Genomic DNA, 26,372 nt, shown 5'->3' with positions numbered 1-26,372 from the left:
ACAGTCCCTTCAAACTGAAGCTATGCGCTGCATTTTGTGTTTTTCTATTGACATTTCTTAGTATATATCCATAAAAAATGTTGCTGATTCATTATTTCGACTGGTTGATTCCACTGGATGTCAGAAGGTGAATTCACCAATTTGTAAGTCGCTCTGGATAAGAGCGTCTGCTAAATGACTTAAATGTAAATGTAAATGTAGAAAAGCTGCCAGCCTGTCTGTCTCCTTCAGATTCCCAACACTTTCGTTACCATACATAGGGACAGCTGGAGATCAAATTTCAATGTTGCAAATGTCGGAGAGGCAGACAGCAAGGTTATTACAAATCTCTGCTGTTGAAAACCAAATGCTAGTCTAAAATAAATGGGAGATAATGTCTAGATTCTTTTCACCGTGTAGATCTAGTATATAAATAGCCTGGCTGAGTTGATGAGACAGTGGATTGCGCAGTCAAACGGAACAGAGTAAATACGTCATAGATTTAGCCAGTGGTAATTTGTGGATCACCATCCAGGATTAGACCCACCCGTTGTATAATTTGACAACAGTCATCATGAAAATATGTGTTATAGTGTGTGCAGCGGAAATACTCTATGCAAAATTATTGATTTTCATTTTTGTAATGACAACAATTGGATTTATGTCATTGCAAATCCATTGCAGTTCATGTATTTTGCATACAGTCCAACGGCTTTGTCCTTTACTTAAAATATGTGCAGGTCGCCTAGTGGTTAGAGCGTTGGGCCAGTAACCGAAAGGTTGCTAGATCGACTCCCCGACAATTTTGCCTAGTTAAATAAAGGTTAAATAAAAATAAAAGCAAAAATACAAATAAATGTATCATATGTAATATATCATACCATTAGCCTACATGTCAATAAGGCCTAATAAATTATTTGTGCATAATATTCAAGTATGGATCCAGGTTCACTGAGAGTTAATAAGAAAAGATTTATAACACCCGTATTACCAGTATTACCCCTGTAATACAGTGTCATTATCCTCCTTGAAACATTGGCTATTTCTCTGTTATCCCATTGGCTCTACCAAAGACATGGTAGATCAGATATGTGCTGATTGGACACAGTGGAATTAGGGGGCGGGACAATGTGAGCCTGTCACGCTCACCTGAACTTCAACAAGACTGATTTGACAAGGCAGATAGGATAGTTGCACAGAAAACCGTAATTGTATTTAAATGACTTTGGATAATTTTGAAGATATAATGTTTCTTTGAGTGCAAAGTAACTTTGTGAAAAGGGAATAGTACTATTCTCCTGCTCTCAGGTGCGTTTCTCTTTTTATACTTGCATTGTCCTTTTTTAAGTATTTAGGCTCTACGAAACGTTCAAGATTTTATGCTTTCACGCATGAATTGACACAAGGCTGGAATCCTATGCGATGTGTAGATCATCCATAGTTTGTGAGGCTACACTATTCTTGGTAATGGTAACAATAGTTTACTGAACTGTTTTTTTATATATAATTATGACCAACGTTTGCCTGTTGGTCCGCTGTGGATGTGTGTCGAATGCAGGTTAGCTTTGGACAGTCTTAATTTAGATGAGTGTCATGCTGTCAGGGCAAGGTTAGTATAGTTTTGTGGTTTTATATTCGTTTTTACTTCTATTCATTTTAATATTTGTATTTGAAATCCAGTTTAGTTTCAGTTAGTTTTCAGATCCACTGTAATAGTTTTTATTTAGTTAAAGTTTTCTTTTGAAAATATATATATATTTATAGTTTCAGTTTTAGTGTTAGGGACAGAAATAACTATGCCTGGGAGGCTAGGAAGCAGTTTAGTGTTTTATGGGATGTTACTCCTTGCCACTGTGGTTCAGTAATGCATAAGGGGATGGGTCAGGTCATAGTGTATGTTAGGTTTAAAGGTCGACTCAGTGAGCTGACGAGGATGCATGAAGTAAACCGTAGAAGTGGGTCAATTTCCACAACAAGGAGCGTTGAAGCGCAAAGCTAAACTATTCAACTGTTTTGGTTCCATAGCTAGCTGGGTCATTCCTACAATGCATGCTGTTCACAAATATATATATATATATATTGGGCCGTATATATTTGGGCATTTTTAAATGAGGTAAAATGTCTCTATAATTTAGCCTGTGGGACATGCAGACTAATAACATGGAATAATTGATAAAACTGAGTGTTTATATTTAGCTTTGCACCATTGTTTTCCCACAAAAGAAATTATAACACTTCCTGAATGTGGTGTCATTGTAGGACAGGGTTGTTTTCTTAAATGGAGAATTACAACAAACTAACGAAGGAAAGGGATATCAGTGACACACAGAAAATCTCATATAAAATAATCATAAATACAATTAAAAAACGTATTATTGAGAGAGAATTTAACTAGGACTATATATTTGTATTATTTTATAGCTTATATTTCTTGTGTGGAAAAAAGAACAGGCTACATCCACTGAAGAAAAGTGTTCAACATGTATAAAATTCAATTTCAAGAACCATATTTTTGTGTTTTTAAGGTAAAGGACACCTGACCTTATATTTAAAGCCATTTGGAATCCACATTTTACACTAAATGAGAAGTGATATTTCCCGGGGACATAAAAGGCAGCGCATTGTAGGAATGACCCAGCTACCATGTTGTAGCAGCGTGAAGCACACCAGTACACATGCGCAGATACTCTGTGTGACTGTCTGAGAGCAAAGTCTTGCATCACGCTCATCTCGATGGTCACCGCCTTTCAAAGTGTGTTGCATTCTGGAGATAAAAATTGTCTGACTTGCTCCAACATGTTGGTTAATGGAGTCAGACAGGTGTACCGTGGGAAGGTTTTCCAATGAGAGATGATTGACACATGATTCAACATCATTATCACTGTTATGTGGTATGGTGGCAAAACCAAAGGGTGTGCTCTAATGTGAGCTATAGGTTAGTAATATGTGTCAATGCATACCTGAGATTTCAATGTTTGCCAATTCACAAAGCCACTCCCAAAGCCGGCCCAACATTGACATTATAATGGTGCAGGTGCAAACTGACTCAGTACCAAGCTAAACATTCATGCATGTTATCTGTGTAGGTTGGGAGTTGCACAACATGTTGTGAATGTCGGTTTATTTACTGTAAATCATTAACTAGTTCTTGCTCTGCCTGTCCTTCATGTTACAGGACACATATTTAATTTTTTATGGACACAGTAAGATCATTGTCACTCATTGAAATGGAATCCAAGGCAATCCCCATCCTGAATCCTGCAGCTTTCAACGGTTCATAGTGCATGGAAGGGCAAGCCAGACAGTGGACACCAGTGCTACCCCTTTTCATTAACAATGCACCTGATAGGCTCTCTCCATATTTCCCCTTCTGCTTTGTAATTGACCTGAAATGCACAGAGGTACATCATCGCATAGGGCACCAGCCAGGGTGCTTAGTTCAATGACAAACCATGTTTTCTAGGAAGTAGGCAAAGTGACATTCCTAGGTGTATTACATCTCTGTGGTGGGTGTAGTGAGTATAGGCTGCTGTCTCCCACTTACCGCCCTGTAGGTGTGTAGGGAGGTGCAGGGACATTCTCTTTCACTCTGTTGCTCATACTATTATGTCCTCACGGGAGGGGCAGGCAGAAGACCTAATTATCAGCCTCTAGACTAACTGGGTGGGAGCCCTGGAATACTGTGTTAACCAACCAGAAAGCCTACTATCTGTTGTGGCCTATATTGATCCACATGTTTCTTAAGCTGCCATTGTTTCATTGGGTGGGGTGATATTCTGTACAGAGTGCCAGGATATATTTGGCAATAGCTTAATATTAGTGTAATTAATATATTCTGTATTAATTGTCCCAACCCAAACTCCAAGGTAATTCAGCAGCATTGTTTATTTTACCTTTATTTAACCAGGCAAGTCAGTTAAGAAAATTCTTATTTTCAATGACGGCCGAGGAACAGTGGGTTAACTGCCTGTTCAGGGGCAGAACGACAGATTTGTACCTTGTCAGCTCGGGGGTTTGAACTTGCAATCTTCCGGTCACTAGTCCAACGCTGTAACCACTAGGCTACCCTGCCGCCCCGTGTGGCCTGTTGACGGATCTTCAGGGTTTTGGTGGAAATAACGCAGTGTAGCCTTCAATGGAAATTCACTATCATTACTGTTCCTTTCTGTTTCTGTATGTGTAATCAAATGGTAGATGGTGATAGATGATAGATGTCAATAAAACACACAGTTATATTGCCACGGACTCACCTGAAAGAGTTGAGCAACAGTATAGACTGTTAGGTCTATGTCTGGGCAAAATGAATGAAAACAATCTGAATACAGTATAGACTGTTAGGTCTATGTCTGGGCAAAATGAATGAAAACAATCTGAATAGTAACTGATGGTCAAATGTAATTTGATATTTTATGTTCTAATGAAATTGCTATTAAAAAAACCTTCATGCATTTTATGTCAACACTAGTACATCTACAGTATTTTGACTACTGTAAAGCCTGGATGCCAACAGGTTGTTGGTGGCATGGCTTGACATGGCGTGATGGGATTCACACAGTGCCACTTGATAATGTTTATTAGGAGCTTAGGTACGTCTGTAGCCCGGATAAGAATCTTGTGTGGTTAAAGATCTTACACCTCTTTGCTCCAGGTGGAGCTTAAAGTCCACAACAAGACCACGCCATATGCCTTGACGCTCCTTTGCACTTTAAAGATATACAGCGCATTCGGAAAGTATTCAGACCCCTTGATTTTTTCCACATTTTGTTGTTACAGCCTTATTCTAAAATTTATTAAATATATTTTTTCCTACACACAATATCGCGTAATATCAAAGCAAAAACTGTTTTTTAGATAAAAAAAAAATGTATTAAAAATAAAAATCTCATATCACATTTACCTTTTACTCAGTGCTTTGTTGAAGCACCTTTGGCAGAGTTTCTCCCATTGTTCTTTGCAGATCCTCTCAAGCTCTGTCAGGTTTAATGGGGAGCATCGCTGCACAGCTATTTTCAGGTCTCTCCAGAGATGTTCGATTGGGTTCAAGTCCGGGCTCTGGCTGGGCCACTCAAGGAAATTCAGAGACTTGTCCCAAAGCCACTCATGCCTTGTCTTGGCTGTGTGCTTAGGGTCGTTGTCTTGTTGGAAGGTGATACTTCGCCCCAGTCTGAGGTCCTGAGTGCTCTGGAGCAGGTTTTCATCAACAATCTCGCTGTACTTTGCTCCGTTCATCTTTCCCTAGATCCGGACTAGTCTCCTAGTCCTTGCCACTGAAAAACATCCCCACAGCATGATGCTGCCACCACCATGCCAGGGATGGTGCCAGGTTTCTTCCAGACGTGACGCTTGGCATTCAGGCTAAAGAGTTCAATTTTGGTTTCATCAGACCAGAAAATCTTGTTTCTCGTTGTCTGAGATTCCTTTAGGTGCCTTTTGGCAAACTCCAAGTGGGCTGTCATGTGCCTTTTACTGAAGTGTGACTTCCGTCTGGAACTCTGGAACAGAGAAACTCAGGAGCCCTGTCAGAGTGACCATCGGGTTCTTGGTCACCTCCCTGACCAAGGCCCTTCTCACCCGATTGCTCAGTTTGGCTCAGGCGCACAGCTCTAGGAAGTGTCTTGGTGGTTCCATTTAAGAATGATGGAGGCCACTGTGTTCTTGGGGACCTTAAATGCTGCAGACATTTTTTGGTACCCATCCCCAGATCTGTGCCTCGTCACAGTCCTGTCTCCGAGCTCTACGGACAATTCCTTCGACCTCATGGCTTGGTTTTTGCTCTTGCATGCACTGTCAACTGTGGGACCTTATATAGACAGGTGTGTGCCTTTCCAAATCATGCCCAATCAATTGCATTTACCAGAGGTGGACTCCAATCAAGTTGTAGAAACATCTCAAGGATGATCAATGGAAACAGGATGCACTTGAGCTCAATTTCAAGTCCCATAGGAAAGGATCTCAATTCTTATGTTGATAAGGTATTTCTGTTTTTTATTTTTTTTATTCATTTGCAAACATTTCTAAAGACCTTTTTTGCGTTGTCATTATGTGGTATTGTGTGTAGATTGATGAGGACATTTTTTTTACTTCATCCAGTGTAGAATAAAGACTGTAATGAAACAAAATGTGGAAAAAGTCAAGGGGTCTGAATACTTCCCGAATGGCTCATAATAGCCTCTCCTTTTCTCACTGCTTGAGCTTTGACCAGGGCATTGTCTGTGTATCCCTCTATTCGATAAGGTCACATAGATGCTAAATAGAGAGACAGTATGCATACTATTGTCACTCCTGTACACAGATATACAGTACTGTCTTAGAGATGTCAAATAAAATGTGATTTGTTCGTAAACAACAGGTGTAGATCAACAGTGAAATGCTTACTTTACAGACCCTTACCAACAATGCAGAGAGAAAAATAGTAGAAAGATAATAACACGTGGAATAAATACACAATGAGTAACGATAGCTTGGCTATATACATGGGGTACCAGTACTGAGTTGATGTACAGAGGTACAAGGTAATTGAGGTAGATATGTACAAATAGGTAGGGATAAAGTGACTAGGCAATAGGATAGATAATAAGTGTGTGATGAGTCAAAAGAGTTGGTACAAAGCGGGGTCAATGTAGATGGTCCGGATAGGTATTTGGTTAGCTATTTAGCGGTCTTATGGCTTGGGGGTAGACGCTGTTCAAGGTCCTGTTGGTTCCAGACTTGGTGCATCGGTACCACTTGTTGAGCGGTAGCAGAGAGAACAGTCTATGACTTAGATGACTGAAGTTTTTGACCATTTTTAGGGCCTTCCTCTGACACAGCCTGGTATAGAGGTCCTGGATGGCAGGGAGTTCAGCCCCAGTGATGTACTGGGCCGTCCGCACTACCCTCTGTAGCGCCTTGTTGTTGGATGCCAACCAGTTGCCATACCAAGTGGTGATGCAGCCAGTCAAGATGCTCTCAATGGTGCAGCTGTAGAACTTTTTGAGGATCTAAGGGCCCATGCCAAATCTTTTCAGCCTCCTGAAGGGGAAGAGGCGTGGTCGTGCCTTCTTCACGACTGTGTTGGTTGTGTTGGTGTGTGCGGACCATGACAATTCTTAAGTGATGTGTACACAGAGGAACTTTAGCTCTCGACCCACTCCACTACAGCCCCGTTGATGTGAATGGGGCGTGCTCCTTTGTCTTGCTTTACCATGATATCACTGATCAAACTTTGTTACTGCTAAAAAAGGCCTGGCTTAAAAGCAATAGTATGAGCATATAACATTTCCTAATCTTTAACCACACGGGCTGTAATAGAGAAATGCCACAATTTACACAAGGGAAGCTCTGTAGGATGGATCATCATGATGATGTAATGATTTTTGCCTCAAGCGTTAATATTTCTTTCCTTTATTTTTTCCCCCAGTTACTTCCCCATCTGGACCCATCTGACTTCCAGCCAATTAGCAGAGGCCCCTTGAAGCCCTGGCTCCTCCCGCTGTCCCTGTGCCATGGCGAAGAGTGACACGTGGCCGGGCGGTGTTGCCATGGAATCCTTGATCAATATGGACAGCGCTGGGAGCTATGACAGTGTGGTCAGCATGAACTCTGGCTTTGTGCGTGCAGAAGCTATTTCCTCCTTTACCCTAAACCACTAACCAGGAGAATAGCTGAGACTCTGATTTCACCGGTTTATGTTTTATTTTGTTTATGTGCTGCACTGCTGCCATTGTGGTAAACATTTTGGAATTGATCTAGCTAGATGCAACATGTCAAAAAATGAAAGGGTGCCTTTCTCGCTCCCGTCTTGGATTTGATTTATTGACAATGAATTGATATGTTTATATACAGTAGTACAATTGTCTCCCAATGCTAAGAGTCAGTGGGCTAGTGGGCTTGTTCATGTTGTGGGTGAGAGATTCAGATGTTTGTTCAGAGAGGGGCCTTTGAGAGGTTCCACAGAATGAGAGAGAAATGAGAGAGAGCGACTGCTTTGAGGACCCAGTCTGTTCATTTCAGAGCTGTTCAGCGGCCCCTCACTAAAATCCACTGCAATACATTCCTCTGGCAGTGCAGTATAGGATGAAAGCTAAAAGCTAGCCGGGAGGAGTACTGAGGTCATTTCTAATTCCCTCCCTGCTGTGTGAAAGGTAAACGTAACTTTGATCCGCTCTGTGTCTACAGTCTCTCTGGGCTTCAATGTGCTGTTCAGCCTACATTAGCTGAGAGAAACAGATAGACTGACTAATAAGAACTGAAAACCAAGCCAAAAGAGTTTGAAGGCCTTACCTAACGTTATACAAGGATATATTGTTAACAGACATACCTCCCAGCTAGCATATTTGGTTCCTTGGAAGTTGTGGAAATGTATATTTTTAGTTTTACATTGGTTGTGGGAATGAAGCCATACGTTTCCTGACTGGTAAAACTGAATGTTTTTTTAAACGTTGTGAGAACAGAAGTTAGAGGTTATTTGGAGGTTTATTAATAACTTCCTAAAAACTTTCATTTAATGTTTTAATAACACTGCTAACTTAAAAGCACAGATGGAAATTAATTTCCTTATTCATGCAAACACATGTATTTTCTATTGTGACACGGTATCAGTGAGATTCAAACCTATAATCTTCTGTTTTCTATCCATGGAATTACTCCACTGCACCACCAGGATGGCGCTAGCATGCTACGTTTTTCTACGCATACAAAGCTGTTCATTTTAGTTTACTGAAACACACCCCATTTCAAAGGAAATAAGCATTCATTAAGATCAAGAGTTGAGAATTAGTGGGCATGGCCAACACACCTGAACACACTTAACATGATTGAGGATAGAGAGAGTTTTGTTGATGCTGAGAATGGAATGTAGAGTACCAGTCAAAAGTTTGGACACAACTACTCATTCCAGGCGTTTGCTTTATTTTTACTATTTTATACATTGTAGAATAATAGTGAAGATATCAAAACTATGAAATAACACATATGGAATCATGTAGTAACCAAAAATATGTTAAACAAGAGATTCTTCAAAGTAGCCACCCTTTGTCTTGATGACAGTTTTGCACACTCTTGGCATTCTTTCAAACAGTTTCATGAGGTAGTCACCTGGAATGTATTTCAATTAACAGGTGTGCCTTGTTAAAAGTTAATTTGTGGAATTTCTTTCCTTCTTATTGCGTTCGAGCTAATCAGTTGTGTTGTGACAAGGTAGGGGTGGTATACAAAAGATAGCCCTGTTTGGTAAAAGAACAAGTCAATATTATGGAAAGAACAGCTCAAATAAGCAAAGAGAAACAACAGTCCATCATTACTTTAAGACATGAAGGTCAGTGAATCAGGAAAATTCAAAGAACTTTGAAAGTTTTTTCAATTACAGTTGCAAAAACCATCACGCGCTATTATGAAACTGGCTCTCATGAGGACCGCCACAGGAAAAGAAGACCCAGAGTTACCTCTGCTGCAGAGGACAAGTTCATTAGAGTTACCAGCCTCAGAAATTGCAGCCCAAATAAATGCTTCACAGAGTTCAAGTAACAGACACATCTCAATATCAACTGTTCAGAGGAGACCTTCACGGTCGAAATGCTGCAAAGAAACCACTACTAAAGGACACCAATAAGAAGAGACCTGCTTGTGCCAAGAAACACAAGCAATGGACATTAGACCTGTGGAAATCTGTCCTTTAGCCTGATGAGTCCAAATTTGAGATTTTTGGTTCCAACCGCCGTGTCTTTGTGAGACACAGAGTAGGTGAATGGATGATCTCTGCATGGAGGAGGAGGTGTGATGGTGTGGGGGTGCTTCGCTGGTGACACTGTCATTGATGTATTTAGAATTCAAGGCACACTTAACCAGCATGGCTACCACAGCATTCTGCAGCAATACGCCATCCCATCTGGTTTGTGCTTAGTGGGACTATCATTTGTTTTTCAACAGGACAATGACCCAACACACCAGGCTGTGTAAGGGCTATTTGACCAAGAAGGAGAGCGATGAAGTGCTGCATCAGATGACCTGACCTCCACAATCACCTGACTTCAACCCAATTGAGATGGTTTGGGGTGAGTTGGACCGCAGAGTGAAGGAAAAGCAGTGCTCAGCATATGTGGGAACTCTTTCAAGACTGTTGGAAAAGCATTCCAGGTGAAGCTGGTTGAGAGAATGCCAAGCGTGTGCAAAGCTGTCATCAAGGCAAAGGGTTACTACTTTAAGTCCACAATCATCTCCTTAGTTTTGTTGACGTTGAGTGTGAGGTTATTTTCCTAACACCACACTCCGAGGGCCCTCACCTCCTCCCTGTAGGCCGTCTCGTCGTTGTTGGTGATCAAGCCTACCACTGTTGTGTCGTCCGCAAACTTGATGATTGAGTTGGAGGCGTGCGTAACCACGCAGTCGTGGGTGAACAGGGAGTACAGGAGAGGGCTCAGAACGCACCCTTGTTGGGGCCCCAGTGTTGAGGATCAGCGGGGTGGAGATGTTGTTGCCTACCCTCAGCACCTGGGGGCGGCCCGTCAGGAAGTCCAGTACCCAGTTGCACAGGGCGGGGTCGAGACCCAGGGTCTCGAGCTTGATGACGAGCTTGGAGGGTACTATGGTGTTAAATCCCGAGCTGTAGTCGATGAACAGCATTCTCACATAGGTATTCCTCTTGTCCAGATGGGTTAGGGCAGTGTGCAGTATGGTTGAGATTGCATCGTCTGTGGACCTATTTGGGAGGTAAGCAAATTGGAGTGGGTCTAGGGTGTCAGGTAGAGTGGAGGTGATATGGTCCTTGACTAGTCTCTCAAAGCACTTCATGATGACGGAAGTGAGTGCTACGGGGCGGTAGTCGTTTAGCTCAGTTACCTGAGCTTTCTTGGGAACAGGAACAATGGTGGCCCTCTTGAAGCATGTGGGAACAGCAGACTGAGATAGGGATTGATTGAATATGTCCGTAAACACACCAGCCAGCTGGTCTGCGCATGCTCTGAGGTCGCGGCTGGGGATGCCGTCTGGGCCTGCAGCCTTGCGAGGGTTAACACGTTTAAATGTTTTACTCACCTCGGCTGCAGTGAAGGAGAGTCCGCATGTTTTCGTTGCAGGCCGTGTCAGTGGCACTGTATTGTCCTCAAAGCGGGCAAACAAGTTATTTAGTCTGCCTGGGAGCAAGACATCCTGGTCCGTGACTGGGCTGGTTTTCTTTTTGTAGTCCGTGATTGACCATTACTAAAGTTTTCTTATTGTTTTATTGAACGTTTTTGTTAATGTTCTCGGAACAATTTGACTTTAAATAAATCCATGAGGAAACCTGTAGGAAAAGTTAGTCTGAAGGACTCAAATTCCCACAGAAGAAGGTTGGTTCTTAACCTTCTTAGAACAATTTGAGAACATTACTTTAAATAGAACCATGAGGTAACCTGTAACAAATGTTATGCTGAAATACCGAAATTCCCACAGAAGAACGTTGTTTCTTAACATTTTCTAAACTCTTTGAGAACATTCCCAACATCAAACCAGTCAGAGAACGTTTCTAGAAGATTTTTACCCCCTTTTCTCCCCAATTTCATGGTATCCAATTGTTAGTAGTTACTATCTTGTCTCATCGCTACAACTCCCATATGGGCTCGGGAGAGACGAAGGCCGAAAGCCATGCGTCCTCTGAAACACGACCCAACGAAGCCGTACTGCTTCTTAACACACATCCAACCCGGAAGCCAGCTGCACCAATGTGTCAGAGGAAACACCGTGCACCTGGCGACCTGGTTAGCGTGCACTGCACCCGGCCCGCCACAGGAGTCTCTAGTGTGCGATGAGACAAGGATATCCCTACCTGCCACACCCTCCCTAACCCGGACGATGCTAGGACAATTGTGCGTTGCCCCACAAACCTCCCCGTCGCGGCCGGCTACGAAAGAGCCTGGCGCGAACCCAGAGTCTCTGGTGGCACAGCGAGCACTGCGATGCAGTGCCCTAGACCACTGCGCCACCCGGGAGGCCCATGTAACCATATTCTAATATTTAGGAAAAGTTATGTTAAGTTCCTTAAATGTGCTGAGAATGTTCCAAAACCAAACAACTATGCTGCACCATTCCCATAATTTGTGGGAAGGTTTTATGCAAAATAACCATAGAACAACCATGCTCCCACCAAGCTCTAAGAAACATATCGTTCTCAGAACAATGTGCTAGCTGGGCTAGCATACAGTTCTACATACAGTAGTTATGTAATCTTGATTAAAGGTTAGCAATTAATTGCATTGTTATTTTATTCTGAATCTGTTCGTACTCTACATTTCTAGTTTGTCTATGTTTACGGGTTTCCTATTTTTGTTGTCTTTGTGTTTGCGTCCTCTTTGTGTGTGTGTGTGAGGCAGAGTGATGACAGTCTGGAGTACCTCTCTGTTGAGGAGCGGGCATGCCTCATGTTTCTGGAGTCCACCATTGAGTCCCTGGAGATGGAGGAGGACAGTGGCCTGTCCAATGATGAACCAGACCCCAGCAGCCTGGCAGCCGAACATGACCACCTCTCTATGGGACAGACTAGACTGGAGGGTGAGTACGACTAAAAATAGTTTCATCAGGATTTTCCCATGCAGGACACAAAATAATGTGTCCAGGTTTTAGGTCAGGATTGTGCGAGCCAGTTTAGCAACCTGTGAGAATTTGATAGTAAAATAATTCCTGCTGTTTCTGACTGTCTTCTAGATGTATCAAAACTCCAGCATGACGACTCAGGAAGAGATCGGAAGTCCTATCTGAACTGCCGAGTGCCTACACCACTTCTTCTGGCAAATGGCCTTGCCAGTATCCAGCTCAAAGTCACAGGGGCAACCACTCATCCCAGTGTCCCAACTGCAGCAATTGAGCCCAAAGCCCCATTAGTAGCAACCCAGCCCAGTACCCCAGGGGCAGTCACTGATCTGAAACCCCAAAAGGTAATCACTGAACCCTCAGTCCCAGAAGAATTCACGGACCCTAAAGCTTCAAAGATAGCAACTGTGCCCAAGACCTCAGAGTTGTCTTCTGACATCAAAGCTCCTGGGTTGGCCACTATCACAAAAGTTCCGGTGCTGTCCACTGAATTTAAAAATCCCAAAACAACCCTTTCATTAGCCACGTCAGATTTACCCACAGATGATTCTGTGGACAACATGCCTAAAGGAGTCTCTGTAGACAGCAAGCCTGCGAAGTGCAACACTAAGGTTCCATCTGAGCTGGATCTGAAGCTGATTCCCCCTCCCTCAGACTTCAGGGATGATGAGCTAGAGGAAGAGAGTGATCCTCCAGTGCCTGCAGAACTCAGAGGTCCTCTGACCTACAGTGAGCTGGAGCAACTACGCAGGCAGGTCTCCATGAAGAGAGCTGCACCAGCCTCCCCTGGAGCCCAAGAGGCACCACCTTCTAAACCCTGTGTTGATCTGCCTGTCAGTACCCAATCACTACCCTCCCCCTCAGATGTCCTACCCACCCCTATTCCTGAGGCCCTGGAACCAAAGAGCCGACCTGCTGTGGCCCCTAAGCCCAAGAGGCTTCCCTCCAACATTATCCTGAAGTCTCACAAGTTAGACAGTCACCCAAGCCCCTCGCCCATTGACAGGTCAATGATTGACCCCCAGAAGGTGCGCAGGGAGGCCCTACGGAAGCTTGGGCTCCTGAAGACTGAGGATGGAGACTCAGGCCCTGTTGTTTCATCCAAATCCAGGAAGTCATGGGCATCCCCTCCTTCTCACAGCCTGGTTACCACCCAGACAAAAGCCCCAGCCAAAATCCCTACCCCAGCTCCAGTCCCAGCCATCACCCTTACCCCAGTTTCTGCCCCAGCACTAACTCCAGCACTAGTCCCAGCCCCAGTTTCAGCGACTATCCCAGCCCCTCCCACTACCCCAGCCCCAGTTTCAGCGACTATCCCAGCCCCTCCCACTACCCCAGCCCCAGTTTCAGCGACTATCCCAGCCCTTCCCACTACCCCAGCCCCAGTTTCAGCGACTATCCCAGCCCCTCCCACTACCCCAGCCCCAGTTTCAGCGACTATCCCAGCCCCTCCCACTACCCCAGCCCCATTTTCAGCGACTATCCCAGCCCCTCCCACTACCCCAGCCCCAGCCCCAGCCCAATTCAGTGACAATGCCAAAACTCTGCCCTCACCTGCTACACTTCCTTCACCACCCAAGCATATTCCCCCTCCCATAGGGGTCAAATCAGCGACTCTGGAGCGCTCCGGCCTGAGCAGCTACATGGCCAGTAATGCCTCCCTCAGGGCCAACCAAGGTCCCAAAGTCGCACTGTCCCCTGGCAACCTGCGCAACTCTAGACCCCGCCCCGCCTCCCTAGGAACTGGGAAAGACTTTGTGAATGTTCAGGGTGAGGCCTCCCACCCCCAGCCAGTTCATGGGGAGTCCCATAACAAGCTGCCCCGCTCCCATGGCATCAGTGTGCTCATCTGCCCCAACAGCAAGAGTGGAGAGGACCGACGGGAGGCCCTGAAGAAGCTAGGACTGCTGGGGGACTGAGGGCATGAAGAGGGGCAATGGAACTTTACCATTACAGAATCAATATGAGGGGTGAGGTCTAAGGAGGATGTTCTTAATATGGATTCCGTACAACTAAGCCATCCTCTAGTCTTTGGTCACTGGGACACTTACATTTATGGGAAGATTATTCTCCCCATAAAAATGCCTTCTTAGCAATATGCAAGGAGCACTATTTGATTGATGGAGAATTACTTGGCTCTACAGACAGCTACAGTATATATTCATAGAGGGCAGTGTCTTTTTGCCTTACTGCACAGAAATGCTGTATGTACCCGAAGACTGCCTTTTAATGAATATCATGATTACAATATACTACTATGAGATACTACACTAACTACAGTATGCATTACAGTAGGTAAATGAAAGGCTGTTTGTAAACCTCATTTGACATATTCAGTAATTTTCTAAATAAAATATAATAAACTCCATGAGGGATGTTGTGTTATGAAATTGTATGGCATCCTCTACACAGTCTGTTTTCTAAAATGGGGAATAGACATGATGTTATTGTTACAGTTAAGGATGTGCCTTTATAACTTCTCTTTTCGTGTAACCTTTGACAAGAATACTATTGTTTTAACTTCCTAAAGTTCCTCTAACCTCCCCTCAAAGTTATTGTTTTTTGGGGGACCATGGCAACCAGTAAAAATGTTTTTGCTGATTTGCAATTTGACTGACTCAATTAAAGGTGTCTAAAGACTTGTTTGATGTAGTGATTGGCAGTTGTCAAGTAACCAAATTAAAAGGTAGAAAAATTGACTACTACATAGCGTACAGTACGTAGATAGAAGCTTCAGCCAGTCAGTGGCCAGTCAGTGATAGGAATCTGAAACATGGTTTTAGGTGTGATGCACATCACAACCCAACCCAGGTCTGTCAGTGGTGAGATTATTGAAACACTGTTTTTATAGTTGAGAGAGCGACTTCCTGATTGTTTCTAAGATTCTATCACCTTCTAAAATTCTACCAGTTTGGGTTCATGTAGTTACTATTCATTGTCTGTCAAAATTCATCACTCTCAAACTTGTTAGCGTAGCATTTAGAATTGAAAGAGAAGGGAAAGGGGATGCCTAGTCAGTTGCATAACTGAATGCGTTCAACCGAAGTGTGTCTTCCGCATTTAACCCAACCCCAGAAGTGGCTCATTAAGTGTTACCCATGGCAGGACTTTTTAAACCATGTCAGTGTTTTGTTTTGTAAATAGAGAATAAACCTTGAAACTATCTTCATATGAACTCTTAAATTCATACAACACTTTTAACATGATGAGGATGGTATAGTGCTTTATAATATGAAATGGTTGGTCCAATGGAATTTGTTGTGAAAACAAAAGGTAAATTGCAGGTTACAGGTAGAATAACACATTGTTGATACAGTATGTGCCCTTCGAAGCAGAAGGATGTTATGTTATTTATCTGTCAGCTGCATTGGGCTCTGCCTACATATGACATTAGGAGCATCATAGGCCCTGGTTTGTCATGTCAGCACGTACACTGTCAGAAATCGGTGTTACAGCTGCAGTGTCAGTAGTTTCATCTGATGTGACAAAAACTGGAGGAACCTTTAACTCATATCAACCATTAACTCATATCAACTCATGTCCACCATTAACTCATATCAACCATTAACTCATATCAACCATTAACTCATATCAACTCATGTCAACCATTAACTCATATCAACCATTAACTCATATTTTAAACATGGTTTACACACCCTTGTTAATAAGGGATACAAAATATATCTGCTCACCATAGCATTTTGACCATGAGAATTAGGGCTGGATTCAATCTGTAACACAGAAGTACAGTGCCTTGCGAAAGTATTCGCCCCCCTTGAACTTTGCGACCTTTTGCCACATTTCAGGCTTCAAACATAAAGATATAAAACTGTATTTTTTTGTGAAGAATCAACAACAAGTGGGACACAATCATGAAGTGGAACGACATTTATTGGATATTTCAAACTTTTTTAACAAATCAAAAACTGAAAAATTGGGCGTGCAAAATTATTCAGCCCCTTTACTTTCAGTGCAGCAAACTCTCTCCAGAAGTTCAGTGAGGATCTCTGAATGATCCAATGTTGACCTAAATGACTAATGATGATAAATACAATCCACCTGTGTGCAATCAAGTCTCCGTATAAATGCACCTGCACTGTGATAGTCTCAGAGGTCCATTAAAAGCGCAGAGAGCATCATGAAGAACAAGGAACACACCAGGCAGGTCCGAGATACTGTTGTGAAGAAGTTTAAAGCCGGATTTGGATACAAAAGATTTCCCAAGCTTTAAACATCCCAAGGAGCACTGTGCAAGCGATAATATTGAAATGGAAGGAGTATCAGACCACTGCAAATCTACCAAGACCTGGCCGTCCCTCTAAACTTTCAGCTCATACAAGGAGAAGACTGATCAGAGATGCAGCCAAGAGGCCCATGATCACTCTGGATGAACTGCAGAGATCTACAGCTGAGGTGGAAGACTCTGTCCATAGGACAACAATCAGTCGTATATTGCACAAATCTGGCCTTTATGGAAGAGTGGCAAGAAGAAAGCCATTTCTTAAAGATATCCATAAAAAGTGTCGTTTAAAGTTTGCCACAAGCCACCTGGGAGACACACCAAACATGTGGAAGAAGGTGCTCTGGTCAGATGAAACCAAAATTGAACTTTTTGGCAACAATGCAAAACGTTATGTTTGGCGTAAAAGCAACACAGCTCATCACCCTGACCACACCATACCCACTGTCAAACATGGTGGTGGCAGCATCATGGTTTGGGCCTGTTTTCCTTCAGCAGGGACAGGGAAGATGGTTAAAATTGATGGGAAGATGGATGGAGCCAAATACAGGACCATTCTGGAAGAAAACCTGATGGAGTCTGCAAAAGACCTGAGACTGGGACGGAGATTTGTCTTCCAACAAGACAATGATCCAAAACATAAAGCAAAATCTACAATGGAATGGTTCAAAAATAAACATATCCAGGTGTTAGAATGGCCAAGTCAAAGTCCAGACCTGAATCCAATCGAGAATCTATGGAAAGAACTGAAAACTGCTGTTCACAAATGCTCTCCATCCAACCTCACTGAGCTCGAGCTGTTTTGCAAGGAGGAATGGGAAAAAATGTCAGTCTCTCGATGTGCAAAACTGATAGAGACATACCCCAAGCGACTTACAGCTGTAATCGCAGCAAAAGGTGGCGCTACAAAGTATTACCTTAAGGGGGCTGAATAATTTTCCACGCCCAATTTTTCAGTTTTTGATTTGTTAAAAAAGTTTGAAATATCCAATAAATGTCGTTCCACTTCATGATTGTGTCCCACTTGTTGTTGATTCTTCACAAAAAAATACAGTTTTATATCTTTATGTTTGAAGCCTGAAATGTGGCAAAAGGTCGCAAAGTTCAAGGGGGCCGAATACTTTCGCAAGGCACTGTATCGCAGAAGATCCACGTTATAGCACGATTTAAATGTAAAGCATTGTTCGCAGAGACTGCATTCACAGTAAATACTGCATGTCATCTCAATCGGAAATTACCTTTACATTTGAATGCCGATTTGCTGCGATACGTATATCGGATCCAGCCCTGAATGAAGTTCTACAGCACTGGATACAATCTCAGTACAATTTTGAATTAAATTGATGCCAGAAGGATTTTCTTGTCTATTTCCATCCCAATGTCAAGGGTCAGTCAGAAAGACCAGTCCCCAAACCTGACACATGTTATGGATTGGTTTTAAGAAATGGTTATTGTCTGAGATGTCCTCAGTCTCATAAACATCTTTAAGGAAAAGGGATACCTTAAGACATCAAATAATATTAGAAATTAAACTCAATTACAGTATGTTTATTTTGATAAGTGTTTTCATTTCACCTCTGTACATACTCTTTATTTTTTGACGCATTTTAATTTTTTTTTGACAGTTGATAAAGTTACATGTACGTGTGCATCTTCATCTTTATGGGTTGAACACAGTGAATGAGCATTTTAAAGAACAAACGAGAGCTACAAGAAATGTAAGAACACCAATTCCATTCATTTAAAAAGACAATACAAAATCCAGACATTTTTACATGAGAAATAACCATTTTCAAGTGCAAATACCATTATCAACTCTATGATACATCATAGCAAACGCATGTTTAAAAAAAAAAAATGCTACAAAACAGAAACATCTGACGTGTTCAGGTTGCAGGGACAGAGGGAGGAAGATGAAAGAGGGAGGGAACGGTGAGTTGGGGTAGGTGGGAGCAGTGAGCGCTATTGACATCGAAATGCTTTAGAGAAAAAAAAACTGCATGATATAAATAGTAATGGCAACTTAAGACAACCATAAATGTAGTTAGGCTTTTTTTGGAAACATTCAACGGGATACAGATATGGCATTATGTGTGACTTGTATTAAACAGTTCCTCTGGTCTGCAAGTCGAGGCCACTCTTGTCTTACAATTTAGCAATGTGGTCAAAATCCCTTTCCCTTATCCAGAAGCACATGTACACTATCTAAAGGTTGTGTATAATAGCTTGTACTGTTTCCAATGTTTATTTTCTCTTTTATATACAACAAAAACTGAAAAACAACAACCCATCAGAGTTTTGCAAGGGAAATCTATATGATGTTTATGGGCAGTCATATATTTATTAGTCTTCAATGAGGGTTTGAGAGTGTTGAGGGGATTACTTGTTATCATTGTCATTAGCTTTTACATTGACAATGCAATTGTTAGCAATAATTCAATTGCAGTATTATTGTATTGATCAACTATATTGGTATTTCAACATTATTGTAGTGGGATGCTGAACTTTATTCACAACCCTAATGTCAGTCACAATTTTGTTTTAAGAAATCCAAGAATATGTTCTCAATATGTGTTGGCAGATTAAAACATAGTTTTTTAGTATTTCTCTGGACACAGAAAGAGGAGTAACACAATGGAGACTAAATTCATTGCACTTATACAACAAAGGTAGGATGACAGGCTCTAGATCTAGTGCACAAGATAATAACTTGGCCTGCAGTGCGGACAGTCTTTGGAAGAGCTGGTCTTATTGGGACAGAATCTGACATGGGCGTTTGGGAAGGAAGGGGGCTGGGGTGGGGTACTTGGATTAGGGAGAGGGTGAAGAGGACATGGGTGGAAAATAGTTTGGGGTCCTGCTCAAGATTATTAGGATTAAAAGGATTCAATCCCCGTCTAATTTATTTTCATTATTTACAAGATTGAAAGAAAAATTCAATAAAATGGGTTGGTAGGCCATGGATGAAGAGACAAATGTGATGTGACTATCATTTACATGAGGACAGGTGGTAAAATTATATTTATACTTATGATGCATCTCTCTCAATTGTATTTTATATTAAAGCAGGGGTGTCAAACATACGGCCCGTGAGGAGGTCCAATAAGGCCCGCGGGTGGTTTGACTAAAACAATAAAAACTTAAAAGTTAAAACAATTTCAAAATTCCTAAACCGATTGACAGCAAGGAAATATTGTTTTAAATTCAATGCGGCCCTCCGGACCTTGTTGAAGACTGAATGCGGCCCCCGGAGCAAAATGAGTTTGACACCCCTGTATTAAAGCAATGGACTATTAGTGTGATGCGAGGTCAGAAAACACCAGAAAAAGGACTTGAGATTGAAGAATTAAAGTGACCTTTTTAAAAGAAGCAGCAAATGTATGTCCCTCAAAGACATTTCTCTGTGTCTCTCTCACAGAGTTGTGTCCCTCAAAGACATTTCTCTGTCTCTCTCTCACAGAGTCGTGTCCCTCAAAAACATGTCTCTGTCTCTCTCTCACAGAGTCGTGTCCAACATAGACATTGTCTGTATCACAGAGGCGTGTCCCTTAATTAAGATGTCTCTCTGTCTCTCCCTCACCAGTCATGGTCCACAGAGACATAGAGACATTTCTCTGTCTCTCTCCTGTGGCTTTCACAAATCTAGTTTTCTATTTATTTTCCAAAATGTCCATCACGTTCTGGAAAAATGATAAACTACATTGTATACGCTTTGTTAAGTTAACTTGGATATAGAATAACAGAAAATGTCTGAACGTAGGTAACAGACAGTTATACAATCTGGACAGAAGAAAAAAACATAGAATAACTGTTTTAACAGTAATACCTTAACAAGAAGTTGCTCTAAGAGCTCAAATATAGTAAGGCTTTGAATGTTGTGGAATGTAACTATGACATGAAACTGACAGGTCCTTCTCCTTGAGGATTGTTCATGGAGGATATAGATCTACAAAAGGTTATACATTTATCGAAACAGACTCGTCCTGGAATGGATTGAGCTGAAGCTGGAACTCAAGTGAAAGACTATTTATTAAAGCACATTTACGATAACTCAGTTCCAGCTCTAAACACACGTGACAAACATATTACCCTTGTAACATCCTTCTTCTTCAACTACTGTTGTCCATTTTGTCAACACAGACTTAACATACGTCATCTGAAATACGCACACATCCTTCGCATTGGGGATTGCTGTGAAAATGACATACAAGGTCATATATGCTAATAGAAACAGCAAAAAAACTAAGACACCAACATATTGTAGTGGTGATAAATATTCAGAAAGAAGAGACGAGAAAGACAGCCTGTACTGTACTTTGACTCAAGTTGGTTGACTTCATGGACTGCATGGTTTTGGAGGAAATGAAATGGCTTAAAACCAAACAGATGAAGAAGATCAACATGTGGGACTGCATAGTGATGTGTGTCGTCAAAGCCTCTACAGTATGAAAAAATAGAAGAAAAAATAGTTATTTTGGTCAACTTGTTTAAAGTCCTGTGAGAGTTCTGTGTTTGGCCTGTAAGAGGGGGCGGGATCTGGTGCTTTAGGGGGCGGGCTTTGTGTGGCAACTACTTATATGGACGCAAGAAGCCGGAGACTTTGCTGCTTATGAGGCGTATGAACGAGCGCGGCAGCATCTCGTTGGACTCCCGAGTGGTGTACTTGAAGTAGTTGTTTGGGTGGGCCAGCACATCGAAGAGAGTTTTAATCAGCTTTTTATCCTGATGGAAAGAAGACAACAACACAGCACACTTATACAATTATATGATAAGTATACAATTATTTATTCAGGAAACACCTGACTTAAACATGAACATGACCCACTAAGGGATGTAATAGTATGTATCTTAGCAGCAGGCACTAACCTTTAGGATTTCTTGATGGTTTTCAGAGGCATAGAGTCTTCCATCCCTGACAATGTCCTCTACAAGCTGTTCATAATCCTCTGTAAATACACAAAAAAACATGATAAATTAAACACCAAACATCTCAGAATTCGAGGACTTACTCACTCTGTTTTATCATTGAGAGTTCATGTGATGGGTGAGAGTTTACCATCGTAGGTGACATAGGGGATCTGGAAGCCTCTGGCACTGTTAGCCTCGTTGGACTTGAAGTTGATCCAGAGTCTGCGGGAGCGGGCGGTGAAGGCAATGGGTCGCTCGTACGTCTGACATGTCTCATAGGTGGTGATGGACGTGGCCGACCCTGGAAGAACGGACATGAAAAACAGAAGATTGACTGAATACTCTTAACTTGGCATATTGGATTGATATTATGGTTGCGGAACACCACACTGCTTGGAGAGGAGGCTGGTGTGGGGAGGAAGGCTCATAATAATGGCTGGATGAAATGGAATGGTATCAAACACATGAGCTGGGATATATGAGAGTTCTCACAGTTCTTCCTCATAACCAGTACGTCTCCACACTCGTCCTCTGATGGCAGGAAGATCTCAGGCACCACAATGAGGATCTTGCGCTTGCTGGGCGGGTTGATGTTCCAGATGCATTCCACATTAGCTGGGTAGTTCCCGGGGTAGTTGGGAGACTCAATGTAACCTGTAAACTCACCCATCTCTCCTCCGCATTCTCGGTCTAAAATACACATACATACACACACAAGAATACACATTATTAGTGAGTCCATCTAAAGCTTTGGAAAGAGAGACAATATCTAAAAATAAAAAAATAAAAAAAGGTGTGGGAATTTTGGATACATTTGGATAATTTATGCATCCTGTATTTTGGATTTGATATTCTGAGAAAAGGCATGGACCTTTTGAAAGTCCAAAAGTAAAAGATTTTCCCTTTGAAAATGCTTCCTATATACAGATAGCAGGTATATACATTCAGGCCCTTACTCTTGCACTGAGACACACTGGTGGCCCCATCAAAGTCTGTAGTGGTGTTGCCAGGACAGGTGATGCAGTAGTTCTGTCTGAACTCTGTCTGGTAGCTGCCCAGAGGGCAACGAATACAGCGGTGCACCGTAGTGTTGTAGTAGTGGCCAGGGGAGCACTGAACTGCAGAAAGGAGAGGGATGACACATACACACATTTACAAACCAGATCTGAGATGAAATATTGAACTGATCGCACAGATGTGTGGATCTCTCTTTTCGTGATGTGTGTTTTGTCCTACATTTTTTTATTTGAATCCAGCGTCCCCACAGAAGGCCTTTTGCCTCTTGGTATGTCATCATAGTACATAAAATGTTGTCCTTAATTGACTTGCCTCGTTAAAGGTTAAATAAAATATAAATAATATGATGTAACTGGTTGGATAAACCACTGACCTTTAACCTCACAGTCATGGAAGGAGCTGGCTCCCTCCCGCTTGGTGCTCAGCCCCCCTCCGCAGGGGAAGCACAGGGTCCGTCCCAGGTCTGGCTGATAGGAGCCATACGGGCATGGCTGGCATGGCTTAAACCCATCACTGGAATAGTACCCAGTGGGGCACTGACCTTGATGTAGACAACAGTGACAATAGACACTTTCAGACAGATAGAGATGTACTGTACACTGTGCTACACTCCACCATACGCTATTGCACAATGTTTGCTCATGCAGACATACGTATGGAGATTAGTGCGCTCTGCCATCAGGGGTGTGTATGTACCTGCGCAGGAGGAGATGTTGCGTGCCCCGGCAGGTCCATGCCCGTCACTTCCAGGGCACAGGTCACAGGCCAGCTGCCCCTCCCTCTCCTGGAAGGTGCCAGGTGGGCACTGGACGCAGCGCTCCTGTTCCCCGTGGTAGTATGATCCCGGCAAACATCTGACTGAGAGAATAGCCATAGGGGCTCTGGTGAGAGACCTGTACAGTCCAGTACACACACTGACACCAAAAACTCTTAGCTCCAAACTAACTAGCACAACACATCTCTGGAGATTTTTGTGTATTCAGTATATAAGACTCTAAAACTACATAAATACATACGAGTCATAAATAGTCATGACAACAGATGTAAATTGATGGTTTGTGTCATGACATTGCCTTGACTGTTTATAATATCTGTTATATTAGCATTATAACAGTTTCAGGCAGTCTGTTGGTGGTAACTAGTGACAGAGAAAGATGGCTGCCTAACTGGTCTTACCACAGTGTCCACTATCCTTCTCACGGCCTGGCCCACAGTTCTCATGGCTTGTGGCGACCTGGGGCAGCTTCTGGGCCACCTCGTACTCCAGCCCAGCCACGCGGATCAGGAAACGGTCCTGGTTGATCGACTTCTTCAGGGCCTTGATATACGTCTTCACCTGCTTCTCCATGCGCTGGCGCAGGCAACTCAGATTACAGCTCCCTATTTGGGAGAAGGGGCAGTACAGGGAAATATTATCTGGAACTGTGCGACTTGATCAATCAATTAAAATGTATTTATCAAGCTTTTTTTGCATCAAGTGCTTAACCTGGCCCAGACCCACAAAGAGCAAGCCCCAGCATGGTGGCAAGTAGGTATATCAAAGAGGACTTCTTGTAAATCTCAGTAATTGTGTCCAGACTGACTGACCTGTGGTGTCCCCTGGCTTGACTTCCGCCTCCAACTCAAGGGTGATGCGTGTCACTTCCTTATTGGTGGGGTTGCGGGCACGGCGCCCTTTGGACTTCTTGGTGGAGTCACATTTGAGGTTGACAAACGTCACCAGGCAGTTATTGCAGGGCTGTCCACCTCCTAAAGGCATAAACATTACCTTGTGTCAGGAATTTTTAGGTATTTCATGGTTTAGTTAGGGGTGGCAGCACTGGTTTGGGAACAACAGCAAATTAGACAGATTATTGGCTTCAAGACACAATCACAAGACACAAGACACACTCACAGTGACAGTTGTACACTATGTTGTACACCCCAAATGTGCTGCTTGATATGCACATACTGAATATGAGACATACAGAGAAAAAGAATGCAGGTCTTTTTGTAAGGCCATCATTACCAAGGTCTGGCATGTAGGCCGGATGTGGCCCCTCACCTGGCCCCAGCGCTCGGCCCCTGTCCTCGGCCCGGCCTGTCAGCTTGGGGTGCAGGTGGCACTTGGCATCTTTGATCTTGAAAGAGGCAGTCTGCTTCACTGGAGGTGCGCCTGTCTCTATAGGTAAACAGAACAGTGTAGGTGGATGGGTGTAAAGAAGGATTCCACTAGAACAGAACCATTCAGTCCACGAAACAGTGGCAAAGATGGGAACAATATACAACTACATTGATGCTGACCACAACCCTAACCTTAACTCCAGATGTATCCCTAACTCCAGATGTAACCCTATCCCTAACCCTAACTCCAGATGTAACCCTATCCCTAACCCTAACTCCAGATGTAACCCTATCCCTAACCTTAACTCCAGATGTATCCCTAACTCCAGATGTAATCCTATCCCTAACCCTAACTCCAGATGTAACCCTAACCCTAACCCTAACTCCAGATGTAACCCTATCCCTAACCCTAACTCCAGATGTAACCCTATCCCTAACCTTAACTCCAGATGTATCCCTAACTCCAGATGTAACCCTATCCCTAACCCTAACTCCAGATGTAACCCTATCCCTAACCTTAACTCCAGATGTATCCCTAACTCCAGATGTAATCCTATCCCTAACCCTAACTCCAGATGTAACCCTATCCCTAACCCTAACTCCAGATGTAACCCTATCCCTAACCTTAACTCCAGATGTAACCCTAACCCTAACCTTAACTCCAGATGTATCCCTAACTCCAGATGTAACCCTATCCCTAACCCTAACTCCAGATGTAACCCTATCCCTAACCTTAACTCCAGATGTAACCCTAACCCTAACTCCAGATGTAATCCTATCCCTAACCCTAACTCCAGATGTAACCCTATCCCTAACCTTAACTCCAGATGTATCCCTAACTCCAGATGTAATCCTATCCCTAACCCTAACTCCAGATGTAACCCTAACCCTAACCCTAACTCCAGATGTAACCCTATCCCTAACCCTAACTCCAGATGTAACCCTATCCCTAACCTTAACTCCAGATGTATCCCTAACTCCAGATGTAACCCTATCCCTAACCCTAACTCCAGATGTAACCCTATCCCTAACCTTAACTCCAGATGTATCCCTAACTCCAGATGTAATCCTATCCCTAACCCTAACTCCAGATGTAACCCTATCCCTAACCCTAACTCCAGATGTAACCCTATCCCTAACCTTAACTCCAGATGTAACCCTAACCCTAACCTTAACTCCAGATGTATCCCTAACTCCAGATGTAACCCTATCCCTAACCCTAACTCCAGATGTAACCCTATCCCTAACCTTAACTCCAGATGTAACCCTAACCCTAACTCCAGATGTAATCCTATCCCTAACCCTAACTCCAGATGTAACCCTATCCCTAACCTTAACTCCAGATGTATCCCTAACTCCAGATGTAACCCTATCCCTAACCCTAACTCCAGATGTAACCCTATCCCTAACCTTAACTCCAGATGTAACCTTATCCCTAACCTTAACTCCAGATGTATCCCTAACTCCAGATGTAACCCTATCCCTAACCCTAACTCCAGATGTAACCCTATCCCTAACCTTAACTCCAGATGTATCCCTAACTCCAGATGTAATCCTATCCCTAACCCTAACTCCAGATGTAACC

General features: G+C 42.9%; 2 protein-coding genes across 7 annotated transcripts in view; one reads left to right on the top strand and one right to left on the bottom strand.

The window, feature by feature from the left end:
- The first annotated feature begins 1,128 nt into the window (after window positions 1-1,128).
- Window positions 1,129-15,161, top strand: LOC135528203 (specifically androgen-regulated gene protein-like). Of its 3 annotated transcripts, none has more exons than XM_064957126.1 (4): window positions 1,129-1,287; window positions 7,379-7,547; window positions 12,303-12,480; window positions 12,634-15,161. In XM_064957126.1, the coding sequence occupies exons 2-4, from the start codon at window positions 7,464-7,466 to the stop codon at window positions 14,436-14,438; spliced, it is 2,067 nt and encodes a 688-aa protein (XP_064813198.1). In that variant the 5' UTR covers window positions 1,129-1,287; window positions 7,379-7,463; the 3' UTR covers window positions 14,439-15,161. The 3 variants fall into 3 exon arrangements, with proteins under 3 accessions (XP_064813198.1, XP_064813197.1, XP_064813199.1); XM_064957125.1 differs by having other exon boundaries at window positions 7,379-7,568; XM_064957127.1 differs by lacking the exons at window positions 1,129-1,287; window positions 7,379-7,547 and adding an exon at window positions 7,576-7,686.
- Window positions 15,162-18,292: 3,131 nt separating this feature from the next.
- Window positions 18,293-26,372, bottom strand: part of LOC135528202 (signal peptide, CUB and EGF-like domain-containing protein 3) — a 117,753-nt gene continuing 109,673 nt past the window's right edge. For 2 of the 4 annotated variants that reach the window (XM_064957121.1, XM_064957123.1), the window contains 10 exons: window positions 24,693-24,845; window positions 24,272-24,433; window positions 23,861-24,064; window positions 23,381-23,542; window positions 23,058-23,225; window positions 22,624-22,785; window positions 22,160-22,357; window positions 21,816-21,968; window positions 21,626-21,705; window positions 18,293-21,481 (listed from right to left, as the gene is read on the bottom strand). In XM_064957121.1, coding sequence (XP_064813193.1) covers window positions 21,329-21,481; window positions 21,626-21,705; window positions 21,816-21,968; window positions 22,160-22,357; window positions 22,624-22,785; window positions 23,058-23,225; window positions 23,381-23,542; window positions 23,861-24,064; window positions 24,272-24,433; window positions 24,693-24,845 — 1,595 coding nt within the window. In that variant the 3' untranslated portion in view covers window positions 18,293-21,328. The remainder of the gene's footprint in view (window positions 21,482-21,625; window positions 21,706-21,815; window positions 21,969-22,159; window positions 22,358-22,623; window positions 22,786-23,057; window positions 23,226-23,380; window positions 23,543-23,860; window positions 24,065-24,271; window positions 24,434-24,692; window positions 24,846-26,372) is intronic. The other 2 variants (XM_064957122.1, XM_064957124.1) reach the window with 1 other exon arrangement.

The sequence above is a fragment of the Oncorhynchus masou genome, chromosome 33 (assembly GCF_036934945.1).
Source record: "Oncorhynchus masou masou isolate Uvic2021 chromosome 33, UVic_Omas_1.1, whole genome shotgun sequence".
Classification (NCBI taxonomy): Eukaryota; Metazoa; Chordata; class Actinopteri; order Salmoniformes; family Salmonidae; genus Oncorhynchus; species Oncorhynchus masou.
The sequence above is the reverse complement of the archived record's forward strand: the minus strand, read 5'-3'. Positions and strand labels throughout refer to the sequence as shown.